Genomic DNA, 26,267 nt, shown 5'->3' with positions numbered 1-26,267 from the left:
TTGGATCAGAATTGCTTTTAGTCATCATGCCGTCATTGTACACCATCTCAGAATGATCAGTGTACCTTCAGTGTTGATTGGTGGCCTCCTCTTGTCTCCTATAGGTGGATGAAGAAGCCCAGATGTGGAGTTCCTGACCAGATAGGAGGTGCATCCAAATTCAGTGTCAGGAAACGGCGGTACGCCCTCACAGGACAACGGTGGCAACACAAACATATCACATACAGGTGGGTGATTTTAAATTCATCAAAATGATGTTGGTCATGTTTGCTAGCTTATAATAGAGGCGCTGTCATTACAGCATTTTATAATAATCCAGTTTGCATCCAAGCCCCATAACCACCTGACATGCACAGAAAATCCCAGCTGCACACCTTCCCCATCAGCTGGGCTCTTGTCAAGTTGTGAAGACATCCAGTCAACAAGATTAACCCAGTATGTGCCTACAGCCGGAGACACAACGTGAATCTGCACACACAGCGGCGTGTGCACACAAACAGCGCTTCAGGATGTAACTGGTGTCATTGACCTTTTCATTAAGATACACATCCTTTTGAGAGAGACAGAAAAAGAAACCGGCGGCTATCTTTTTTTCACGCAGTTCTTGCTCTTTTTCATCCTACTCATCTGCCTTTGAAAAAAAAAAAAAAAGTTTTTCATCTTTCCTTCATGTGGCAGCCCTTTAAAAACTGTCAAATTTTGCTGGAACTTTTGACTGTATAGGTCTCTGTCTGCAGGCTTTTTCCTGTTCTGTCTTGTGGATCAAACGAGTGACTACTGAACACAATATTTATATAATGGATGGAAAAGTACCAAACCAAGGGTTAAACCAAAGTTCAACATTGCTTTAAGCCAAACTACAGCCATTAAACACAACACAGAGCATGTTCTTCAAAGCTTGCGCTGTTTAAGAACCAGCTTTATCCTGAAAACATGGAGCACAAATGGGAAAAAAATGTACATACAAGATCTCATCTCCAATGTCATAATTCACAAGCACATTTTCTGGCATTCAGCTACATGAGTAATAATGTATAGGACATGTTATATAATATTTCCCTGTTGATTTAGTGAGGACAGTAGCCCAGTTTCTGTAATATTTTATATGTACTATACCATCCCTTGCCCCCAGCCCCGTGTTTCATGGGATAATCCTCAAGAAGTGCACTTGTTTTTCTATTTTTGCTCTGCCCTGAGGATAAATGTATAAGTAGTATTACATGCTGAATATAATCTAGTGGATCAACGATGTACAGCTAAAGTATGACTGTATATCACCCATGGCAGAACTGCCCAGATTCCTGCCTTTTCGTTTTTCTCCTAAAACAAATGGCACCGCGATTGGCTTCAGAGCGAGCGTCATGAGTGCTTGGTTCATCTGCCGTGGCAGAGATTTGAAAAGAAGAAAATGAGCCTGCTTGATGAAAAGTGGAGGAGTAGATGGGTGGAATTGAGGAGTGGAGGCAGAGTGCTGGAGGAGAAGCAGCTGCAGAGAGAAAGAGATGTGCAGAGAGAAGAGGAGGAAACCCCAGTGGAAAGCAGAGGGTGCTCTCTGACAGATTAGGGTTATGTAATAGGATAGGAGCATTTTGAGAGTGTGTGCTTGTGTGTATGCATATATATGTTTGTGTGTGTTGTACATGTATGTGTTCCTGGCCTCCAGTCGTTAGTCAGATGTGCCTGCAGCTGCTCCTTTTAGCTCAAATTGGTGCAGTGGAGGTAGTTAGACATTTTATTTCAGGAAAAGACTAAACTACCTCCTCTAAAAAGTACACTGCTCTTTGAATTTATTACATTTACTTTTTATTATTATGCATTTCAAAACAGTTTTGAAGTCCATATTGACAAGGTAAGCATATATTACCAATTGTCTTGATTTTGAATCAAATGACAGCAATAAACAGCATGAGACTAGCTTAAAGTGGGCATGTCTGTAACGGGGAGACTTGTGGGTAACCATGGAACCCTTTTTTATCAGTGACTTGAGGTGAGAGGTCGAGATTGGTACCACTTGATTTCTCATGTCTTCTATTTTCAGATGATACCAGTATCATCACTTTAGCTTTAAAGCTCAGCCCAGTGCAGTTTCTTAAAGACAAGAATATTGGCATGCAATTAACATGACTTAAAAAAATAAAGCATTATTTACGGACCTTAATTGACCTTAACTAACGTGTTAACGCTGACAGCTATAATAATGTAATAGGCATTTTTTTCACACTGTTTATGTTATGTACCACCAAAGCAAATTTCCGTGTATGTGAAAACTTACTTGACAATAAACTAGATTCTAAACAAATCTTATTTTTTATATAAGCCCAATACATAAAGGTTATAAACTCAATTGTTTCACTTTTTTAAGGTCCTTTAAATTGATGTTGGAAGTCGAAGAGAAAAGCAGTGCTTCTTTTAAATGTCATGTGCGTCTCATTTTCATGAATAAATCTGTCATTTTTCCCCTAGTAGCTTGGGTAGATGTTGGTAAAACTGCAGTGTTGTGGGTTTGAATCCAGCTTAACGTCTCCTTCTTCCTTGATAACTTTCTTCATCCTTCAAACTATAAGCTGAATCATCCAAAAATAATTGTAAAAAAAAACCCAACAACTCTGGCATTTGGAAATCATAACAAATGCATGGCCGCCCCAGGTGTGTGCTAGTTTCCATGTAGCCACATACAGTACTTGCTGTGGGTAGGCACTAATTAGCTTTGGCATCCCCACAGTTCTCTCTGCATGCAGGTACTATTATAGCACATGAGCTGCATCCGGAATCATTATCACCTCACAACATGGAGTTTAATATTTTATATGTCCTCAGAGCAGGTTGGGATTCTTTTATTTGTCGTTTTATAGCTTCTCCCTGCATGTGTTTCTCTCTTGCTCTCAAAAAAGGACACACGTACAGTTAGGTTGGTAATAGAATCAAATGAAACCAGCTTTGTATTCCTCAAGAGGCCACAGTTGCTGCTAAGGCCTTTCATTGTAACCCCAGACTGAGCAAGACAAGGACATGTTTTCATGGAGAACCCTTGAGGTGCTACAACATTTTCTCTTCCTTTAATCTCAGAGAAAACATTTGTGTCGTTGCACTCTCTCTGGGTCAGCTAACATTGATTCGAAAGCAGGATTGTCTTGTACGTTGCAAATCTATCTCTGCTCTGCATAAACACTTGAAAAGACAAAAGGGCCATTTTGTATTGCCTCCATAAGTGGCCCAATCAGACAGATGCTGTTTGCTTACTTAACAGCCAACCATCACACTAACACCACTTCAATTTGATGTTCAAGATTGTCTCTGTAATTCAAGAGTACTGGCAGATCTGGAGATGGGAGTGTTTATTACTCACACTTGTTTTAGGACAATTGAGGACACGCATCATTTCCAAGCTAGTATTCATCACAACTGAAATCACTTGCGCTAAACCTGATGATGAGCAACAAGCCATCTGAACAGGATTTTTGTTGCTTTCAGCTTGTGGCCCTTTTAGCATCTTTCATTGTTTTAGTGTAACAGCCTTAAACTAAATTGTTTTAGATCACTCTCACTGCTCTCATCAGTGTTGTTTTCTAACACAGCAAGCAGCTGTTTTTAGCAAGAAAGCTCTTGTAGGACGACCACTGCTCAACCCAGATTAGTTTAGGGAAGTTGCTGGAAACATCAGAAAGACAAACTTGTCAGAAATATTTCCGAATACTTGCAATGTTTTACTTTAGAGTGAAACACTGCATAGATGTAAGTGTGCAGAAGTCTTTTTTTAACAAGCAAGAAAGCTCTTGAAACTCATTGTACAGTAAATGGCCAATACCAACAGCAGGCAGATGAAAACTGTTTGGTAAACGTAGTTTAACATTTTGCGGTTTAGGAGCTAGATATGTCTCTCAAGAGTTGGAGGAGATCAAAACCAGAGCCTTAGTACAGCCTTTAGTTTGAGCAACAGCCCTAGTGCTAGTGTTTTTAGCTGAGAAATAAGCAAGGAGATCTGAGTGCAGCTAAGCTGGAGGGAAGCTTACTACAGTTCATTTGCACATACTGCCCACATTGTTGGTTGAAAATTTCCTTTAAGAAGTGTAGGCGTACAAACCTCTACATGAACTTTATAAGGTGATAATATGGCAAAGTTTTCTTCACAGCATTACCCCCAGATGGTAAAAAAGTAAAAACTGTGATCTCAAATTTGCAGACAAATATTTAGTCACTATAAATCATGTGATGTGGTCATCAGCTGACCCAAAGAAAGACCAGTTTAATTAACTGGTTCCTATTCTTCTTTGCAGATCTATCTGCTGTGCTGCTGTTGACTATTATAACTGCTTACTCCATCATTTCTGCCACCAGATACTCTGCTTCCTTTTTGCAGCAAAAAATGTCTTATGGTCTGTTTTTGTAGACTTGTCTTTTAGAATAACATAATTCAAGTTTCTTCATGATACCTGTGTGTGCGTCTGTGTGTCTGTGTGTCTGTGTGTCTGTCAAAACATAAAATCATTAGCTGAAAGTTTTGCCAAATCTTGTGAGTGTAATTAAAGCATCTTTGCTGAAGTGGGCTGTCAGCAGGTCCGTCTTGACAGAGCAGATAGAGAAATAGAAGCAGATTGTCTTTTGGCTTAAACAATTACAACATTTTAAATGAACATTGCCGGTTATTCAGTGGCACTCTATTTATATTTCATACCCAGCCTTTATGCTTCCCTTTTCACAGAATTTGATTCAATAATTAATCTGAGCTTACATGCAATATTAATATGCAGTATATAAATGTGCCTTGCAGCAGTCTACCCACCATGCTGAAGATGAGCAATAGTCAAAGACAAAAGATGTTCTGATAATATTTACTCCTATTATGGGAAATGACAGCCTGACAGCCAAACAGAGATGCTGTGAAGAACTAAAATGAAAAAAGGAACAAAAGCGATGAGGTGACAGGGAGAGCACAGAGGAAACCGGCTGGATGGGAGGAGAAAAAGGGAATTCTTGAAACTACTTGAAACACCTGTGCAAAAAGACGTGAAAGAGAACAGAAAAGAAAAGTTGGCACGGTGCTGCTTTGTTGCACACTTTATTTACACACTTCACTTATCAACTGAACATCAGCCAACCAACTTTTCGCTAAACTCAGAGTCTGCGCTAAAAGCGTGAGATAACAGAGTATTGTGTGTTTACAAGCGTCTAAGGTAGTTGATGTAAACTAAATCTTTCAATCCCGAAAGAGAAACCAAATTTTAATAGAGCGTGACACTGAGATATTTTTGGAGCGAATAAAGTGAAGTGAGGTTTTCCTGATTGCCCAAACCAGACTGGGGCTCTCAGCAGGCAGTGGGCTGTTGATAATCCTTAATTAGAAAATAAATTCCAGTGGCAGGAAATTGTCCCGTCCTCTCCCACACCTGCAGCAACTCTAAGCTGGCAGGGGAGGACTCAGCTGTTTTCTCTCACAAATCGCTCCATTTAGCTCTCTGTTGGCGAACACGATGAGCGTGAAATGGCTGCATGCAGGGAAAACAGTGATAGGGACAGAGGTTTTTTTTTTTTTTTTTTTTTTAGCATAGTGTGATCATGTAGATTGACATGCAGTAGTATCCTCTGTATTCAGCCCTTGACTTGGTAACGTTATCCTAAACTGACTGTATTGTTTTCTATCCCACCACATCTCATGCTTCAGAGGAGGTGGAGGCTATTTACTTTGCCTGATTAGATTCTAATCTTTCATTTTTCCTCTGAGTGGACATCTAGCAGAATAAGCCACTTTTCGGTGTGTTTGTTTTACCAAACGCTCGGAGAACCCAAGAGTCTTATCAGACCAATTTACAATAGATTTGCTCATCCTGACAGTTGAAGGAGAAATCCCGGTTCGAGGCTTACTGGGGCATGATGATAAGAGAAAATTATCTGGTTGTGTGAAATGTTTACAAAGACTTCTAGGGTTTTGCCGGTCTAACTTTTCCTCCACCTTATCTCATGTCTCTGCAGCATAAAGAACGTGACACCCAAAGTGGGTGCAGAAGAGACCCATGACGCCATCCGGCGAGCCTTTGACGTTTGGCAAAACGTGACGCCGCTGCGCTTTGAGGCTGTGCCCTACAGCGAGCTGGAGAGGACCAAGAAAGACGTGGACATCACCATCATCTTCGCTTCAGGTTTCCACGGTGACAGCTCCCCCTTTGATGGCGAGGGTGGCTTCCTGGCCCACGCCTACTTTCCAGGGCCAGGAATAGGAGGAGACACACACTTTGACTCAGATGAACCGTGGACACTGGGCAACCCCAACCATGACGGTAAGCTTTGATTTATGTTTTTGGGACATTTTATTACAGCATTACACATTTTTGAAACAAGCATGAATTCACAATAGCTGCAGCCACCAAATTTCAACCTCTTAGGGCAAGAACTGCATCCATCAAGGTTGGGGAAATCTTTGTGGACCAACTAACAGAGTGAGTGATAGAGGGGCTGGTCATAGCTAAAAACTACTCTTGACGCGTCCTCCAAGAGTGTATGACAAATAGTGTATGAGTTATTAAAGGGGCATGGCTAAAGTTCAGAGGCAGGGCAAACCTTCACCAATGAAAAATGAACTGTTTCTTTAATCCAATGTTGCCTGTCACAAATGTTTCTGAATATCAGATTATGAGTTGTTAAGGGACAAGATCAAGTTTGGTGTTTATTATTATGAAATTCATAAGGTCAAGAAAAGATCTTCTCAAATTCTGTCTCTGCAGGATCTGAAGAATGAATTTCCTCTTTTAGGGAGGTAATACTGATCATCTGAAGGCCTCCTTCTTGAGTGTAGGCAAAAATGGTTGATGTCATGGTGAAAAAAGCAGTTCACTTGTTTCAAAAAATGCAGGAAGGCGACTGCGGAGCTTCTTCTTCAAAGCACTGCCGCTGTGCAGAGCATGTGATGAAAAGTCATGAAAGGGAACTTTGTTTAATCCAATGATGCCTTTCACATTTGTTTATGAAAATCACATTATGAGTCATGAAGTAACATGGCAAAATGATGTTTGTCTTGTGCTCTGTGTCTGTGTATAAAGTTTTTTCATGTTGCATAAATCCATTTAGAAGTTTTGCACTTGTTTGTTATACAACACTCATACTGCGACACCCCTTTTTCGCCATTCGGTTTGAACACACACCTTCGCCTCCATGCCAAATTTCAGCCTTTTGGAAAATAGCTTTTTGCAACATGCTGCGCTATAAATCTGCTGTTTGCAGCTAAAAAGTTCTGTCAGCTAACTCACTGCGGATGAATTAACATATTAATGTAGAGTATGCACACGGTTGATATTCTGCACATAGGCTCTGACATCATCCCTCTCCATTAAGAAACACAGAGCTTTGAAACAGCAGGGTGTGGGCAGTGATGAGCATTACTTTCCCCCTAGAGAAACATAGAGTCAGAGTTCACAGGTGGAAGTGGGGCTTTTGAAATACCATATAAACAGCAGCAGAAGCCACAAGTGCCAACATAGCTTCCAGGTTGAGTGGTGTGGCAGCAGGCTCGGCAGAAAAGAGTTAGTCGAGCGCTGGCTGCTTATGTACACCACCACCTAGTCTCACTGACAGATTTTGAAGCTCTGCTGGCTGGTCTTGTGTACTGAATTGTAATGTCAGCTTGATATTGGTTTTGTTGGTCAGTGTGCCGCAAATTTCCACTCTGATCTGATGCGATTTAAGTCTTATCAGTTGAGGCTCGCTCTTTGAAAACATCCAAGCCTTCTAGCAGCTATCTCCCCTGGTGAACCATAGTAATCATAGCACCTCTCACTCCTCTGCGACCTCGAGCTTGTGCCCTGGCTGAGTACTTGCCCTCAGAGCTTTACAGCTTGTCAGGCTGTATGTAAGCCTTTAGCTGGGTCCCTAAGTCATTCTATTGTGTGAGTTGCATGTTGAGCAGCTGTGTTGCTGTTTAGCATTGTGGTAAGGGTCCAACAGATCTCTGCTGGTGTGTGTGTGGCAGCAAGCAGCCTGTCGACTAAGCTCCCAGGTTGATCTCTGACCCATGTGCAGCCTTCAGTGCGGCGATGACAGCGCTTTGTAAGAGAGTAGATGGAGAAACAGATGGAGCTGCTAAAGAAAGAAAACACTGTAACAGAGACGTAAATACAAGTAAAGTTAAATAGAGCAAAGAAAATCCAGGCAAGAAGTGAAAGTTAGTTTATATCCTTCTGATATAAAATGTCTGACATACACTGAGTTGTATCTGCACAAATTTTCTCACATCTGTGTTCCTAAAATCTGAGATTTAAACATACATCGTGCAAGCTAGATTAGACACGTCACAAAGACGAAAGGCAGTAGCTGTCTAATATGGGAAACATATTTCAATGGGGGAACAGACTTTGACAAAAAAGGCAGTAAAGAGACCTGAAACCTCCAGTGCAAAGCGGACTTGTCAATACAGGGAGAGTTAGCATCAGCAAAGTCAAAGATTTGAGAGCAAACTTTGCAGAGTGTGCAGTTTTGGATCCTGGAGCTTCCTTCTACTATCTACCAAAACCCCATCATAGCAGATATTATTGTATGCTGCAAAACCACTAACAAGCTAACAACCACACCAAGCAGTGCTGGAGAGAGCAGAAGGCAAAACCTACTGCAGGCAGCGCTGGTAGGCTAGATCCAGAATTTATCAATGTGGGAGAAAGATTAGATCTACCTCCAGACCCTTTTTAATTTATTACATGAGAAAACATGAGGTTGCCATGTGCTTTTTTGCCTAAACATGACCACGTGCAGTGTAATCCCACCATGTGCTTGTGTTGATATCCAGGTAGCAGCATCATCATCACGTCAACAGCAGACGCAGAAGGATAGAGCATGATATGTATACGCTCAAGTCGGCTACAAAGTGCAAATATGTGACAACTTGGGATGAGAATGTGTTGGCAAAAACCATGTCAAACAAAATATTAGTGGTAGTACACTTTAAAGCGTGTCTGGAGGGGGACTTAAAATATTCTTGACTGGATGCTTGTCGCAGCAGGACTACATGTTTCAAATTTGTCTCTGATTCTAAAAGATGTTTTCAGCCTTCTTCGTGAATTCCTCATTAAATCTGAGGGATAAGTCTACCCCATGGTCCTCAGCTCAAGGGGAGTCATGACTATTACTGAGTCATGAGTCAAAACAATGACAGCAATGACTGAGAGATGGACAAGGAGACGATACTAAAAAATAAGGACACAAATGAGAGGGAAAAAAAAGGCGAGCTACTAGCAGGAAGGCGGTAGAGGTAACGGAGAGTGAAAAAGAGGATAAGAGAGAATGGCAGAGTATCTCTAGACAAATATTGGAGGTTCAAGAGCTCATGAGAGACGGACGGCGAGGGAAAGACTGAGAAGTAAAAAAAAAAACATTTGAAGAGGAAAGGGGAGAGAGGAGAGCAGAGATGAGTGGGAGCTGTTGAGCACTATGCGTCGGAAATAGAAGTGAGCAACTTGCTGTCGAAGACTGAATTTTAAGCAGGAGCGGAGGGGCTTTTGTAGGCTTAGATAATATGTTGTGAACGGCTATATTTAAGGCTTTTGAGAATGCGTAGTGTGATCAAACCGACAAGAATCACTCCCGCAGGTTGAATAACACAATGGAAGTGATAATAATTATCAATAACTATTGATGCGCCTGCTGTGTCATTGCCCACATGATCTGCACATAGAAGCTCATTAAACATATTTAAGCACACATCTGTGCACATGTGCAGGTGAAAATCCAGTCTGAGCACGTGCACATATATATGTCTTTTGTTGCGCCTCGGAGGAAGGAGAAGCAGCTGTCATTGAAGGCTATGATTCACCCCCTTCAACACTCACATTCAGACACACTCTCGCACTACCCCTCAGTGCAATATTAATACAGCCCTGCTGCAGCCCACACTTCTGTGAAAGCATCCCATAATGCATGCAGTTCTATTACGCACTCTCCAGCTGGCTTTCTTGCCAAATATGAACATGCACTGGCTGAATCCTGACTGCTCGCTGTGGCAGTGGGTGCTCTTATTCCTGCACGATGACTGATGTTACACTGAGATGAATCTCTGAAAGCTCACACAGCTAGAAGCTGCACATAGACTGTATTTTTTGCTGAAGATATATTTTCAAATTTCACAATTCTTATGCCAAAAAATACTATCAATATCAGACACTATTGGTATTGTTTTTGGGGTCTTTTTGTCCTGGCACAGCAGCAAAACCTCTAAGGCAGTGTGTAGATTTTTGCAACTAAGAAGATTATAGTATTGCAAGTATTACTAATATCACTACTAATAATTAAAGATAGCCACATCATAACGACATGCAAAACCAGTGTAGCGTTTATAAGCTTTACATGTCCTGACACGAGCTCTAGTATACCATAAATATTGAGCAAATAACATTATATCTACTAAAAATTAGTTGGTCTATTAAATTTCAAAAACTAGTAAGAAATGTTGATTGCTGTTTCCCAAAGCCCAAGATGACATTCTCAAATGTTTTGTTTTGTCTTCAACCCAAAAATATTCAGTTTACTGTCAAAGAGATATAAAGAAAACACAAAATATTCATATTTTTGGAAAACAGAATCAGAGCATTTGGATTCATTTCCAAAAAGACAAATCGATTCATTGATTATCAAATGAACTGGCCATTTATTTATTAGCAGATAACTAATTGGTCTAAGCCTAAGAGAATTTTACAACTCTGGGAATCCATCTTTAATTTTAGATGTCATCTAACCAATGCTCATATTATTATATATTCCCCATGCAAGTAGTTTCAAGGATTTGCAATCCATCCATCATCCATCTCCTCTCTCTTCACATATCCATACTTTGTAGGGAACAGCTGGGAATGATGTCATTTTCAGCCTAGAATCGCACATGATGTCTGCGTGGCTGGATTTGTTTTTGTCTTTCTCATCTCTCTTTCTTTTAGTCTCCTCTCCCTCCTTTTATCGTGTTTTAAAAGTGACAACTACACACAAACACACACACACACACTGGCACACACTGGAGATGAGCTCCTGTCCAGTAAGCTGCCCGTGCCTGTCATATTTAATCCCCCCTACGCTGTTGTCGGGAAGGATCAGTCGTCGTGGCGACCGCTGCCAGCATCGCACCATAGATGTTATTGTTGTTGTTTTTGATGATGACGTCCCTGATGCACACTGGAGGATGAATCCCCGTCTGCATGGTGATAAAAACAGTCATACACGTGTTTAAGCACTCACACATACACACTCTCTTTCACGCTCACTCCCTCTCACACACACATACACACATATTCATCTTCACTATTTTGTCTGCACCTTCGCTCACGCTGCAACTCAGGCATCTGAGGATAGAGGATTACTCAAAAGTTGCATTCAGTGAGATTTTTAGCGTACACAGCAGAATGAGGTTCTTATTTGGATTAGCTAATGGCATTTTAAGAGAGACTTGGATATAAAGTATGTAGCGGCTGCTTTCTATATGTCTGTGTGATTTGATACTTTTATCATAGAGAAGAGAAAGTGGTGTGATGTCAGCAAAATCAGAGACACGGTAAAAGGCAGATAACTGCACAAACATCAAGACAGTGGTTCTGATTTGAGGATTTATTTAGCAAAACACTGATTCTTGCTGGAAACAAGTAAAACACTTTTTTTTAAAGGTGTTGCACATTTTAATAACAGTTGTTTGTTTACACCATAGAGAGGTATTCGTCTGCTAGAGCCTGAGTGCCTCTTGGCTGTTTTTATCTTCATCCTTGTGACTTCCTGCTACATCACCGTCATCAAGATATTAATTTGACTGGAGATACATTATCATCTTAGCAAAGGAGTCAGAATCCCAGTCAATTAAAGCACCTGAATTCATCCTCAGTCTTTCTTTATCTTCAGTTTGATCTTTTAATTTGATCTTGTGTCTCTCTAAATACAACCCAAGATATTAGTATGAATCAGCTTCTGCTCTACAACAATCAAAATGGTATTGATTCTGAGTGTTGGATGTGTAAAGACATGAAAACATTAGTGTTTTGATCAATTCGGCGATCGGCAGATATACTTTCTGTTGTAGTTTGTGCAATTTTTCAATAATTATTTATGTTCAATATTTATTTCAGTCATTTCTGAAGTAAAGATCTCAAATTCAGTGGTTTCAGCTTTGCTAATCTAATGACATGTTGTGTCTAGACGTGTCGTAGGTGGTGAATGTCAGATTATGCAGTTGTAGCACCTGCAATATAAACAGGGTTTCCATTTTTCAATAATCACCGGTTTTTGACTGGGAAAATCTGCCAAAGTCCGACATACTTAAATTTCTCCAATCATAACAACTGGTGAAAATACTTCCTCTCTAATAGTGTGTTTTTAATAAATGCGACACACGTGAGTATCAGCAGCACAGTCCATTTGATTGCATTGTTTTCTGTTGGAATGTCCTGAATGGCGTTGCCGTCTTAAGCTGAAGATGCCCTCTTCTATATAATCCTGTGGCTCGCCCTGAGAGCACCGCAGTTAACGAGGAATGGCTGGTTTATGAGGAGTTATCTTTGTGATACCTCCTTATTTCACAATAAAAAGTTAAATACGATTGAAGCTGGATGGAAGGAAATCGCCAGGGAGCTGAAAGTTTCTCGCAAATAACCATCATTAATAAGGAGCTGCTTGTTGATGGCTATATTGTATGATATTTCCAGTGAATATCACAATATAAAACGTGTGTATTCTGTTTAAAAAGTAAATATGTAGAAAGATAGCACCTGTTTTATAAGGAGTCACTTTTCCAGCCTGATCTTGAGTGTACAGCTGATAGGTATGTGGTTTGTTTACATGACATAATACTATAGATGTTTTTTAAGTTCAATAAACACATAATATTTCTCCCATTTGTCCAGCGGCATTGAAATCTTTCAGGACATGTGGACTGGCACCAATGTTTTACTTACAGAAACTGCTGTTAGGCCTTTGTTGTTGCCTCCATTTCACACTTAACCCATGCTGTGGTTGACAGTGGACTCCATGATCTCAGCACATGCCCAGCCCCAGCAGCAGAACCTTTTTATTTGCAGCATATCATGCCTGAGAGGAGTTCAGAGCAGAGTGAAGAGTGTTTGACACAAAGGTTTGGAAAAATCCTTTCCTATGAAGACTAACTGACGGATTTACCCATTTCCACCCTCCCTCCTTTCCCTTGTACGCCACAAAGTGTGCGTCAGCCTTTGGTGCTGCTTTAACAATGGAGCTTGCAGTCGAGGGAAAGGATTTGTTTAAGCAATATTTAAATGAACAAACATTCCCAGCAGTGGATTAGAGAAGCACTTTTGGCTTGAGGAAATTGTTTGTGGGTTTTATTCCGTCATAATCAGAACTCTGTTCATATCAGATTGGTCTTGGTAATGAAGTGGAACACATCTCAAATTGACGGAAGAAGTAAATTGGATATCTTCAACGTGGCAGTTGGCAAATGTGGAGTTATAGCTGACGTGCAAAGATACTGTACACAAGGAGGATCAACATTCATTGTTGAGTTTACAAAATTGGGCAACATCCTGGATGATTTGTGAACTGTTTAATTTGTGTATCCATGCCAGAGGTGGATGACAACACATCTCAAACCTGTTGGCACCGTAGACTGATCAGTTCCACGTATTTCTTTCTCAGTGTTTGCTTTTTCTCTTTGAGCTGTCAAACACGGAAAGTCAAGTATTAAGAAGAAACAGACTGACTGACATGATCTGTCCTTGGATCGCCTTTTGTTTGTACATCCCTTGCTCTCAATCTGTATCATTTTATCTTGCACTGTGAGAATTCACACATTATCGTGTTAAGGATTGCACTATGATTGCTGCTAACATATTTTAGCCAGGATGATACACAGTGTGAGACAACAGGGAAGGAGTGTGTGAGGGGTGGATGATAAGCCAATATCCCCACGGAGAGTGCAACATCCCAGAGTGCAAAACAGAGAGAAGTGGTCCTGGAGCGCCTGCAGCTACCCTACATTCCTAGACTGATGGATGAATCGCTGTGAGGGCTCAGTAGATGGAGGGATAGATAGATACATGGGAGAATAAACTAAAGACGAATATGTTGTAATGGTGTAGGGAAGAGGTAGAATCCAAATATTATGTAGAGCGAGTAAGAAGATGAAATATGATCATGGAAAATGTTTCAACAAAAGTAAAATTGGGATGCAGAGCGCTGGAGGGCAGAGAGGAAAGGATTGTGAGGGATTTAGTGTGAACACAGGATAAGGGAGAAAATACTGGAACTAGAGATAGTGATGATTAGATCGTCTTTTCATCAGAGCCCAACGTGCCACGATTGCTTTTGAAAGGGAGCACATTTGCAGGAGGCATTCTTATTTGACAGTTTTCCATTTCTGGAAAAAAAAAAAGGAAAAACGGCGAACAAGCAGACGTTCATCCGTACGTTATCACAAGGTCATCTTTGTGGGCTGAGGCCGCTGTGTTTTTCTTTGTGGAAAATCAAAGCGATGCATGCAGGAATAGATAAGACAGATTCCAATTTGACTTTCAGTCACACTGAGGCTGATTGAATTTTACAGGAGAAAAAAAAAAAACAACAAAAAAAAACATTGTGGCACCAGAAAAAAAAGGTTTCATCACTGCCACTGCATACCATGACTGTATGCAAACACCCAGTCTCACCCAAGGGTGACTTATAAGGCCTGGTATGCCTTCAAGGACCTTCAGTCTCCAGTAATATCAGTGAAAACTATGTAACATAACACAGCATGCAAGCTAGACCTACACACAGGAAATGAGAGATTCCAGGGCTTTATTGTTTTCTTCACCCTTACCCTCAAAAAGAGCCAAAGAGGTTAGAAAAACACACTAACCAGGATGGGAAATATGCCAAGAATTTATGTTTCCAGGTATTGGGATTAGATAACGGGGCACTCAATAACAGGGAGATGATTGGCTGTGGGAGGGGATGTCGGGACGGGCTCGACATTGATCAGCTGATTGATTGATGGTCGCAGGAAAGCTCGGCTCCTTGACATCGATTGGCAGAACCGTTTATCATTGACGTCCCATCCTGTAACTTGATTGTACATTCAAAGTAACTGTCATTTTGGGTGTTTTTACCAGCAGACAGTGAAAGAAGATCAATCTTCCACTTCTTAGCAGTGGACAATGTGGGCTTTGTTCTGTGGAGCAGACTCTGGGTATTGTAAGGAAAGAGAAAACAGAAGAATGGAAAAGAAGAAAATCAGAGGTGTTAGAGCAGGTAGAGTACAACAGAGGAAAAAGAGGAGAGGGTGAGGAGCAGAGGAGCATATGGTGTCCTTGCAGGTTTATTTTTAGGTTGCTACTCCTACTGGGTGATGAGGAGGAAGCAGTGGACTCTTTTTCCACCCTGTTTCTCTTTTTCTTTTGCCTCTCCCTCACAGTGTGCAGTAAGTTCAGTGGGCCTAGGTTGGCATGCTGCTTGATGTGTTTCCAAAGCGCTGTTAAAGTTATTAAAATAATTATGACTACAAAAGAAACTGGCAAAAAACAGAATGCAGGTGACTGTTTATCTATAAAAAAATGAAAAAAATGAAATGGAGAAACCAGCTTTATTTGCTGGATTTACTTGATGATATTTCCTTCTTGCTATTCCTTTTTTTTGTGGCAGGCAGTAATATATTTTACAGCCAGTGCTACCCCAGAGTGAGGAGTAATTTCTCCTTGTTGTCCAGACATTCAAATTACAGTGTATGTTTTTCCAAATGTTGGAAAGAATGTCTGTTTATGTTGGTTGGACAAAGTTTTAGTTTGTCTGGAGAGTGAGGTCCTTCTGTCTGCTATGGTTATTCAGTCTGTAGATCATCATGGTCTTTTTTAGGTTTCTTATCAGGTATTATGGTCAGTAAGGCTGCTGCTGCATGTTTTTCCATTCCTGCAACTAGTGCATTTCTGTTTTTCTTTAGTAATATTTTTTAGGGACCGTCTCCTTTATTTCTTGTTTTCCAACGATGCAACAAGATTATCATCATGAAACATTTCTTGGGCTGCTTTCCTTTTTGCAACGGTGCTCTTGTTTTGTCTTTTGTGTTATAAATCCAGCCCACCACTTTCCTTCCAGAGATACTTTTCCACCCATCCACGAAGGCCCAAATTCACTCTTATCCAGGCTGTGGCAGTTTATGTCAGGCCTGCTTTTCATTTGAATAATATTAGAATATGTTTTTTTTTTTTTTTAAGTTTTATAAGTGATTGATGTTTCTCCATGAGTCTAGTGAGTAAAATAATCGTGATCTCAGTAATGACAGAGGTAATCCTGATTATGATTTTTGTCATGATCGAACTGCCCCTTTCTAGATCTTTTGCATGGAGAGTTAGTTAGATTTTTTTTTATAGTACATGTTGAAGATATTGGAGCAACCTATTTCTGTAAATCCCAGCGCATTATATCATTGGATTCAATGAAAAATCTATCACAGTCCATTCCCAATATGATTGATTCACACCTTTTTTTATTTAGGTACTTTGCAATGCAGTATAAGTGTATTGTTCTACTGGCATTAGAAGAAGCTCTAAAATGGAGAATAAAGCATTTTGTCAATTCCTCTAAAGTTGTAATATGCGAAACCCATTAACTAGATTAACTAGACCCATTAACTTTGATTTAATCCCCAAAGGTGTAAAATCAAAAGCTGGGAAACAAAACAAAACAAGTCAGTTTTTCTATTTGACTTCCAGCTGTATGATATCTTATGTAAGTTCTTTTCTGTTTTGAAAGCAATTCAGGTTTGATGGTCAGAGTTAAAGTCTGACCATAATAACTGAAAATGTCCAGGCCCATTTAGTAAAAAAGAAGCGTGTCATCTGCATAAGGGAGGATTTGCCTCTCTAGTCATTGATTTTAAAATGTTACAGACCCATTGATTGTTAATTCTGTCAAGGTTGTTCAGCTTCTCAGAATGCCTTCCTTCATCATGCAGTGTGTTTTATAAAGATCTTCAATCTTCACGATGTCCTTCTGTCTCTGTCTTTTTCCCTCTATCTCCCCTACTCTGCTGCTGCCTCTCTCTATCTCTCAGAGAAAATAAATGAGGAGAATCGGATGCCTTTTCCTACCACAGGCACAGATCTTTATCTTTTACTGGAAGCATGTGTATGTGTGAGTTCTGAGGACGTCCAGCATGGCTACATTTGGGCAGGCAGTAGGAACAGTATTGATGGTTGAGTTACTGTAAGTAGAAGAATTTGTGGGAGGACACAGGCAGTAAAACAGCACTGAAAGCTACACACACACACACACACACACACACACACACACATACACACATTTCAAGGGTGCTGGAAGAACTCACTACCTTGTAGGCAGTCTTATCTCAAGGATGCAGTGTGTAAGTTGACATTACATGATATAACCCTGTGATATGATACAGCGCAATATAATATATCGGCACAGGACACTACATTATCCAATCCAGGAACATGATAAATATGTTTAATTCAATATTATATACCACAGCAGATAGATGTGTGTTTTACAGTATACATCATGTTGCATGTCTGTAAGATATGATAATAGATTAAGCCCTTTGTGTTCAAGAAGTAGAGGGGTTTTTTTGCCCCTGGCTCTGCCTCTAAGGCAGCATACAGGCTGTCCTTACTCCTCACCAGTGATTGGTAGATGCTGTTGGAGTCAAGTAAAATTATAATTAGTAAAAATCCACAATCAAACATCCATCAAAGATAAGGGAGGGATGTGTGTGATTTTTGAATAAGGCTAGTGCTTTAAAAATACTGCAGATCCCTTTTTTGTGTTAGACTTGCATAATTATGAAAACACAATACCATCTTACATGTACTGGTTCATTTTACTTTTAAATTTCTTTTTTTTTTTTACCCTGCACGTTTTTGACTGCATCCTATGGCGTATTTGTCTCTCTTTTTTTGCACTTCAACAGCTGTTGGGTAAATTTTATATGGTTATAGTTAACCATCCTGAACAGGACTTCGTTTAAAGTTTTGGCAAACCTCAGGAGGAAAACATTTATTCCGTTGATTTTATGATGCTTTATTTATTAATTTATTGTTCTCAATGTGTTCCAAAACATTTTTGGTCAATGTGTCAACATATTTTCTGAATCCAGTTATGTGCAAAGGTGCATGCAGAGCTGAGAACTCTGTGCACAACTCAAATTTTATGAACACTACCATGCATACACAAATGGTATTTCAAAACCTGGACAGACTGATTCAAAAAAGTGTGCAAGTGTAGGAAATAGCACTCATGTAGTTTGGAGAGCCTTAAATTATTTTTTTCCACCCCATTTCTGAATCCAAGCATATGCAATTGGAGGCATCAGTAATGTGAGAGACCTGCATGGAAAATCCTGGCACCATGTATTTGTGTCCAAAAGTCAAATGGATTGCTTTACAGCAAATAAATAAATAAATGTAAACTGAGTTGTGGTACAAATTGGCGGCTTAAGTTTTCAGACTGTGCCGCACTGGCCAAAGCTGCCAGTAACAGGGAGGAGTGAGGTGCAGAAATTGTTTTAATGGCAGAAAGCCACAGAGTTTATGGGGAATTTAGTTTTGGGGTCATATTTGCTGTAACAATAGTACAGGGGTGAGATAATGGCCACTTGGTGTCTTGATCATCCACGCAGCGGTGTTTAAATTTGCTACATACAGCACCTTTAAAACTTTTCTTATTGTTTGAGAAAATATCTTTGGTGGTTACACACTAAGTTAATTTCCAACTCTGAATACCACTTTTGAGAGCGATAAGGGATTTAAATAATTGCCTTCACACTTTAACAAAGAAAATGAAATGAAGAGAAAGAAAGCTGAGATATCACCATGCGTTCCTGCCCACCAGGCTGCCACTAGAAATAGACAGCCGCCTACTGACAGCAGCATCAACTTCCACGTGGGCGGCCGTACTCTCTTCCGCCCCCACACATGAATACACACACGCTTACACTTACACTCTCAGAAGCACACACACACAAACACAAATGGTGCACCTGGGGAGGCTTGCCCTCCCACTAGTCAGTCAGATGCTTTCATAACCTTACACTCGTAATACTTAGCAAATAAGAAGTGTAAACAGATCTGCGTCGCTCTGAGAACACACATATTTTATCACTCTTAAAGGAATGTGTCTTTAGTGATGTTTCTGTATTGAAAGTATGAATAAACCATGCTTTAAGCGGTGTGATACATTACATAGGGAACATTTTTAGAATCTTAAAGGATGCTTTGGCACACAAGTGACCCACTGAGCAGCTCATACTTAAGTGAAAATCTCACCCTTTGTTACTATTCAAATCATTATAGAAAAATGTGTTTGCTACAACCGCAGACAGTCACTCCTAACCTACATACATTAAGACCTCGGGCTAGAAACTCTGTGACACATCCACAAAGGCAACATTTGTCTGTAAATATCAGATTTGTAGCTCTGCATCCTGGAAGAAAGCCTTACCCAAGAATGTTTCTTTTGTTCCACTCGTAAAAGCAAGGAGGGGTTTTGGCAACAGTTTAAAAGCAGTCAAGGTTTTCTTTTACGCCATACAAAAGCTAGAAATGGCTACATTTTCTGAAAAAAAACTTGTGTGCTCACTGCTGAAATTTAGCAGTTCAAACATTTGCCTCACTATTGAAAATGACAAAAGTTGATGTTTTTGTTGAAGTGACATTTATAAAAAAACACTTCAAGAAGCAGAAATGTCAGCCACAATGAAAGTGCTAACAGAAGTTGAAGTGTAAGGAGCAGTGAGTGAAGTTAATGTATGAGTTGAGGTGAGAGTGCTGAAAGGAGTTGAAGATTCCGCTCAAGTTCAAGCAATGCGAGGAGTTGAAATGTCAGTCGAAGTGTCGGTGATAAGTTCAGCTGGAAGTGTCAGTGGAAGTGGAAGTCATGAAGAAAATTGGTGCCAGTTAAACTGAAAGATAATGGCTTCAGCCGAAGTGTGAGCCCTGAAAGGAGTAAATTGTGCATGAACAGTGAATGTTTTGGGAGTTTTTTTTGTTGTTGCGTTTGTTCAAAGAAACCCAAAAGATCAAAAATGGTTTTGAAGTGTCAGTCAAAGTGCAAACACTGAAAAAAGAGGAAAAACAGTTGAAAAGAAAGTGATGAACGTCGTTAAAATTGAGTTGATGAAGTTGATGTTTTACCACTAAAAGCAGTTGAACTGTCAACCGAAGCGTACGACATGAAAGCAGTTGAAATGTCAGTCCACATGTCTGTGATTAAAGTAGTTAAAATTTCAGCTGAAGTGGAAGCGCTGAACAGTTGAAACAAAATTAAACTTCTTTCAGCACTTCCATTTCAACTGCTTTTTTCTTTTTTTTTCCTTTTTCAAAATTTGTTTTACAACCAACACTTCAACTTTGTGTTGAGCACTGACAAGTGAGATGTCAGTTGACATCTGCGAAAAGTGGTAGACATTATGTATTTTCCCCAAGAAGATGGAAAAAAGAAGTAACAAGCCAAGTGTTTTATAAAAGTTGAAGATTTATTGTTTGGCCGATCATCACTTGTTTGCTGAACTTAACGGAGAACGCTGATGACCTGAGGATGGTCCAGAGTGATGCTCTACAAAGTGTGTTTACTCAGATCATATTAAAAGGAGCATTATTGAAGACGTTTACCAGCTCTGTACTATATTTTTCAGGCCTTTTGGGTTTTATGGGTTTATTGAAAATTCTGTTGTCTCTCTGTCTAGTTCACCGGTGCAAGCTGAGTTTAGAAAGTTTCTTCCAGTATGTTTGTGGTGAAGTAACATTAGTGTTTTCTGTGTCCATGGACACAGCTGCAGAAGTGTGTATGTGTGTGAGAGAGAGAGAGAGAGAGAGAGAACCATTGCATGCGACTGCGTTATTAATGATTAATGATCACAATGAAAATGTACGCACATCCCCATCTCGCTCGCAGGTGCTGCACAGAGATAAACATGACAGGAATAAAGGATGTCCTTTCCTTGGCAGCATTTTTTCTCTCCTTTCTGTTGGTTTATTTACCTCGAGTCCACAGGAGCGGCCAATATTTGGATCCCTGGCAATGTTCCACACACAGAATTTCACTCTGTAGCAGCCTCTGTAAATAAATAATTACTCCAGTGTACATATGTTGCTCCCATCAGCCGCGGTTTTGTTCTCTGACAAGCTTGTGAGAATTAAGTGTAATAGATTCAACGGCACAAGTGTTGCTCAACCAATATCAACAGCCCAGAGCAATGGAGAGAAAGAGGGGAGGGAGGCGAGCAAGTGGAACAACACACGGTTCTTTATAGGATTGTGTTGCTCAATGGATGTGTCAGTGGCATTGAGGTCCCCTTATATTTGTTCCTCATAAAATGGTCTTAAATTCACAAATATGTTAAATACTACTTTAAACATTCCTATAGGTTTTGCAACATCTGCTTTGACACAAGATGCTATATTCGCTCATATCGATGATGACCTGACGACGCTTCACTGTCTGAGTGACGCACCTCATTTTTTCCCTGATAATGCTAAACTGAAGAGCTGTAACTAACAATTATTTAAATTTTAGAGTAACTTGCCGATCATTTTTGTCAGTTATTGGGTTTTTTAAAAATAACATTTCGCTGAATGGTAAAACATGCCCTGTGTAATTCAGAAAAGTAAAAAAAAAAAATCAAAACTATTGTGTCGTGCATGTCTTTTTGTTTGTTTTTTTTTGCTAAAAAATTACAAAACTGGTTATTTTTCATCAAAATAGTTGCTAATTAGTTTTCTTTCAAACAATTAATCACCTAATCATTGCAGCTCTGCTCCCTTGCAATACTTGAATAAATAATAAGTGAAATAATAATATAGATAATAAAAGTAATGATAATATATAAGTGTTGTAGATCATAATAAATAGTAAATAATGATTGTGCCACTGATGGATACTGTACTCATGCTGATGATGACTTGATGATGCTTTACTGTCAGGAAACGTGGCGTGTCAAAAATGTATTTTCCCCAGCAGCCCCCATTTTTGTTCATATTCTCAACAACTTAAAGTCAAATATTAAAACTCCGGACCAGGAGAAAGAGAATAATCATTTTTTCTCAAAATGTTAAACTATTAATTTTATACAATAGGTTGTTTAAATTTTAATTGATTGGCATGTATGCATATAGAGATACATATGCAGTCTGGATTTGTAACTAAAGTTTTCAGATTATTTGCATTTTAAGTATACATGAATATAACGAACAGTTTGTCACCAAAAAAAACACATTTTACTGCGGAACCACTGAAATGACCCCTTGTGGCTCTCGTGGTCTCACTACATTGAATATCTATCAACATCACTGCATCAGATGGTGTTTTACAAAAACATTATCTCCCTCCCCAACATTTTAAACTCAAATTATGCCTGTGACAAACCAGAAAGAAATGGCACTTTCACTTCAGCTTGGTTCCTGAAATTTCACACATGAAACCTTGGTGTTTATACTTGTGGTACTGTACAGTTAAGTTGATCTGGTGAAATGCTGCTCGTGGCACACTGTGTGTTTCTGTTTTGTCCTGTGAGAGTATGTTGGAAGCGGAGAGAGAAGCGAGCAGAATGCAACCATTGTACTTTGGCTGCATTCTTCACAATGGTCACTCTGTCAAGTCAGGCACACAGCTTTGCACTGACAGCCAGCAGAGCTCAGTGTGCCCAGGGCCCTCTGAGCCAGGCACTGAACCACTGGGCTGAGATCCTCTGGCAGCCTGTCAGTACAGCACAGCACTCCTGAACGGCCGGTGCTCCCACTGCTGCCTCTGGTCTCTGTTCTTTTCCTTCTCACTTCACATATCTCCAGCTTCCTTAGGGTGAAGGTTGTTCTGATTTCTGAGGACGTAGCAGCTCAGACATACAAGAGTGTCAGTACTGTGAACTTCACCTTGGCTAGTGGATAACAGCTGATTTCCTTCCTTTTGCTGCTCTCCACTGTTGAACTCGCAGCCAGTGTCAAGGACAGTAGAAAACATCAGAGCTTATTTGGCACTTTAGCATCTTGAAAACCAATGTTATTTTTTTATTAAAGCTGCTCAAGCACTTTTCATGTGTTTAGATTGTCCTGTATCAGGTAAGGCCCCTTCTATTCAAACTCACTGAAGTTCAGCATTAACAGCACTTGAACAAAAATAAGGTTGTTTTCTTCCTGTACCACACAGAGTCATGTACTTAATGTGTACAATAAGGAGGCTAATGAGATATTTCAACCCTCATCAGCGAGTATGGGGAAGTGGTCGAAACAGCCAGCTTCTGACACTCCAAGTGGTAGTAGTACATATACAAACTTGACCAAATAAACCTGACATTGAGATTATTTAAACCAGGTATTCGACGTATAGCAGTGATTGAACACAAGTGGACAGCTGGGGACACCTGGCCTTTCACGCCTAGTTTACATTTGTATTAGGCGCTGTCTACTTGTGATTCAATAACAAAAGTCGCATATTAATACCAGGTACAAAAAGGGCCACTGATGGTTTATTTGTATGGAAAAGTTCTGAAACATCCTCTTTTATATGAATAACAGCATAAATTAACATCCAGTTTAAAGTCAGTTTAAATGAACACATTTTGAACGTGGTGGGTGGTGTTGAAGAAAGTGCACTCGTCTCACAGGGCTTAGGGGGAACATCGTGTTAGGCACCACTTGCCTGCTGTCCAAAAAGGTTTTAATTGCAATTTCAGGAACGTTCCTGAAATTTAACCCCTTTTTTGCATTAACTTTACTGGGCAGCACAAGTTTTACCATTCCTGAAAGTGCAGTGTCAGCCGCCCAGGGAGTCGTTGGGGCTGAACAATGGGAAACATTTGAGCTCCTCTGGGACAAAGAGAGTGCTTATGCTTGCTTGGACTTGAACAGAACAACAACAGCAATGAGATAACAGCAGTAACAGTCGCTGCTGCGTTTTCTAAGGAAAGGCAGGAGGAGTTAGAAATGGCCAACCTCTGCTGGGCATCCTCGTGTGTACAATGGGAGGTTGTTATAGCTTTGTTTGTGGGCTTTCGCCGGTTCAAGATGATGATATGGTGCTAACGTTGCAGGGGCTGTTGTGTTTTTCGAAAGATTTCCTGACTGGAGAGAAAAAAATTGGTCCCTTGATGGAGCTGGTAATTTGTCCACACTAGACAAAATATAGACTTGCATAAGGGGTTCAAAGATTGGAAAAGCTAACAAGAGGACGGTCTACCGGTCAGCTTGTTTTCTGACATCAGATGTCATGTATTGAGTGAACCACGGGTGCTTAGTTAAACAGTAGGGAAGCAGAGAGCGTTACAGGCCCCTGGAGGCCGGCGCTGACAACCTGAGCTATTATTGCAATTGAACAGCGGTGTCCAGGGCCCCATATCTGATTTGTGGGCCGGTGCGTGTTTGTCTCTGAGTGTTTATGTCTGAAACCAGGTATTCCCATGTCACATGTGCCCCCAGCTAGCAGATGGGCTGTAGCAGCAGTGACATGTGCAGGGGGCCGGTAAATAATGGCCAAAGAGCAGGTAGAGGTTTCTGGTTTCTAATCACAACCCCTGTTTACTTTACGGCAGCCCTGTGGGGAAAGACAGAGAGAGGTACTACTGATCATAAATCTCCAGTGACTCTCCTCCTCCACCTCTTCCACTAAATCTTCGCTTCTTTATTTTTATGGTGTTTTTTTTCTTCTTCTTCTTCTTCTTCTTGGCTACACTATCTCATTAGCAGCAACCTTGACCTACCCGGAGGAGAGAGTCGGCAAGACTGCTGCTGCCACCATGATCACTGCCCACTTAGCATGGGAAAAAAACTTTAAAATAATTTAGTTAGTCCTGGAAATGTTGTTTTGTTACATCAAATGTAGCTTTTATGATTTAAATAGTGGGTTGTTTTTATGCGAAATTATTGCCCAAACCAGTGGATTGCACATATTAGATTGTAGTACAGTAAAAATGTCCTGCATCTGCTCTTCTTTCAAATTCAAATTCAAATAGCTTTTAAAGCATGAACAAAATGATGTTAATGCCAAAGCATAAAACAAACACAAAATCATTTTATACATATTATACACTTTCATTCATATATATATATATGTATACATATATATATACATATATATATACATATATATATATATATCCCCCGCAGCCTCCACAAACACAGAAACTGTTGTCCTCAGTGGGTTATCTCACAAGCCCTGCACAGCTTTGCAATGTATTTCATCTCCTGGCATTGTTTTCTTCATCTGTATCCTGCTGTTGAGGCCCTCTCGCTCTGTTTTCTGCTTTACGTTTTGGAGCTGAGATACAGCCACTGACAGGAGGGTGATGTTACAAATGACACGGTCAAAGGTTACAGCTGTATAATTCATCATCTCCATCTTTTGTGGTTGTGGGAACATTAGGACATCTCACAAGATAACAAATAGTCCTGAGCCTTATCGTTTTCCTCAGCTCAGTTTTTCCCCCTCTCTTTATCATTTTGTGTTTTTTCCCCACTTTTCCTCACACAGCTATCACTCCAGACGCCCTTTCTCCTCAGTTTACCTCACCTTTTTTATCTCTGTAATTATCTAGACTGTCGAGTCTTTGTCTCCCACTCATCTCTCCCTCCGTCCTGTAACTTTTTTCTCGCCTTCATTCCGCTTCTTCTTTCCTTGTGTACACTCTCCCCTCACATTACCTCTTTGTCTCTTTTATCCTTAGCTGTCTGCTTCATCCCCTCTCCCGTCTCTCTCCACTCTCAACCATCCCCTACGTAGGCTCTGTATATACCATCCAGCTGATAATTAGCCAGGCAGTGCAAATCTCCTCGGCTTTGTTTTGTGGCCCAGAGGCCAACAGGACGTCCCTGTCTACCACAGCGTGACTTACATAAGCAACCGACACATCAACAACAACAACACTGACCTCAAATGGCCCCTGGAGGAAGAAAGGCTGAATCAAGATTGAGGGACAGACAAGACAGAGATGGAAAAAGACAGACAGTCCTTCCCTCTTTTGCACAGCTGATGTGGCCAGAGCATCTGTAGTATCAGCACTGGTTCAGCTCTCATGTGCTTGTACGTATTCGTCTGTGAAAGAAAATCTTAAAAAGCATAATCGCACGTGCTTTAGCATCATAATTCCTACCACTCCAGGTTGTTATTTGATATAATGTACCTACTTTAGCATATATAATGAGTTATTTCTGAGGTTTTGATAATGACAGAACAATTCATAGATTGAATCAGGCAGGGGGTTTTTATACCTCCATCAGGCATGGGTTGCATAACGGTCTTACAGTACACCAGGGATTTTAGAAATCCTGATGGTGTGATCTTAAGTACTGTCAAAAATATGGACCCAC

General features: G+C 40.3%; 1 protein-coding gene across 2 annotated transcripts in view; it reads left to right on the top strand.

The window, feature by feature from the left end:
• Nucleotides 1-26,267, top strand: part of mmp16a (matrix metallopeptidase 16a (membrane-inserted)) — an 84,610-nt gene that overhangs the window by 22,204 nt on the left and 36,139 nt on the right. For both annotated transcript variants that reach the window (XM_042510583.2, XM_042510582.2), the window contains 2 exons: nt 105-227; nt 5,968-6,272. In XM_042510583.2, the coding sequence (XP_042366517.1) occupies nt 105-227; nt 5,968-6,272 (428 nt within the window). The remainder of the gene's footprint in view (nt 1-104; nt 228-5,967; nt 6,273-26,267) is intronic.

Source organism: Plectropomus leopardus, chromosome 21 (genome assembly GCF_026936395.1).
Source record: "Plectropomus leopardus strain MGB_pleo_1.0 chromosome 21, ASM2693639v1, whole genome shotgun sequence".
NCBI lineage: Eukaryota > Metazoa > Chordata > Actinopteri > Perciformes > Serranidae > Plectropomus > Plectropomus leopardus.
The sequence above is the reverse complement of the archived record's forward strand: the minus strand, read 5'-3'. Positions and strand labels throughout refer to the sequence as shown.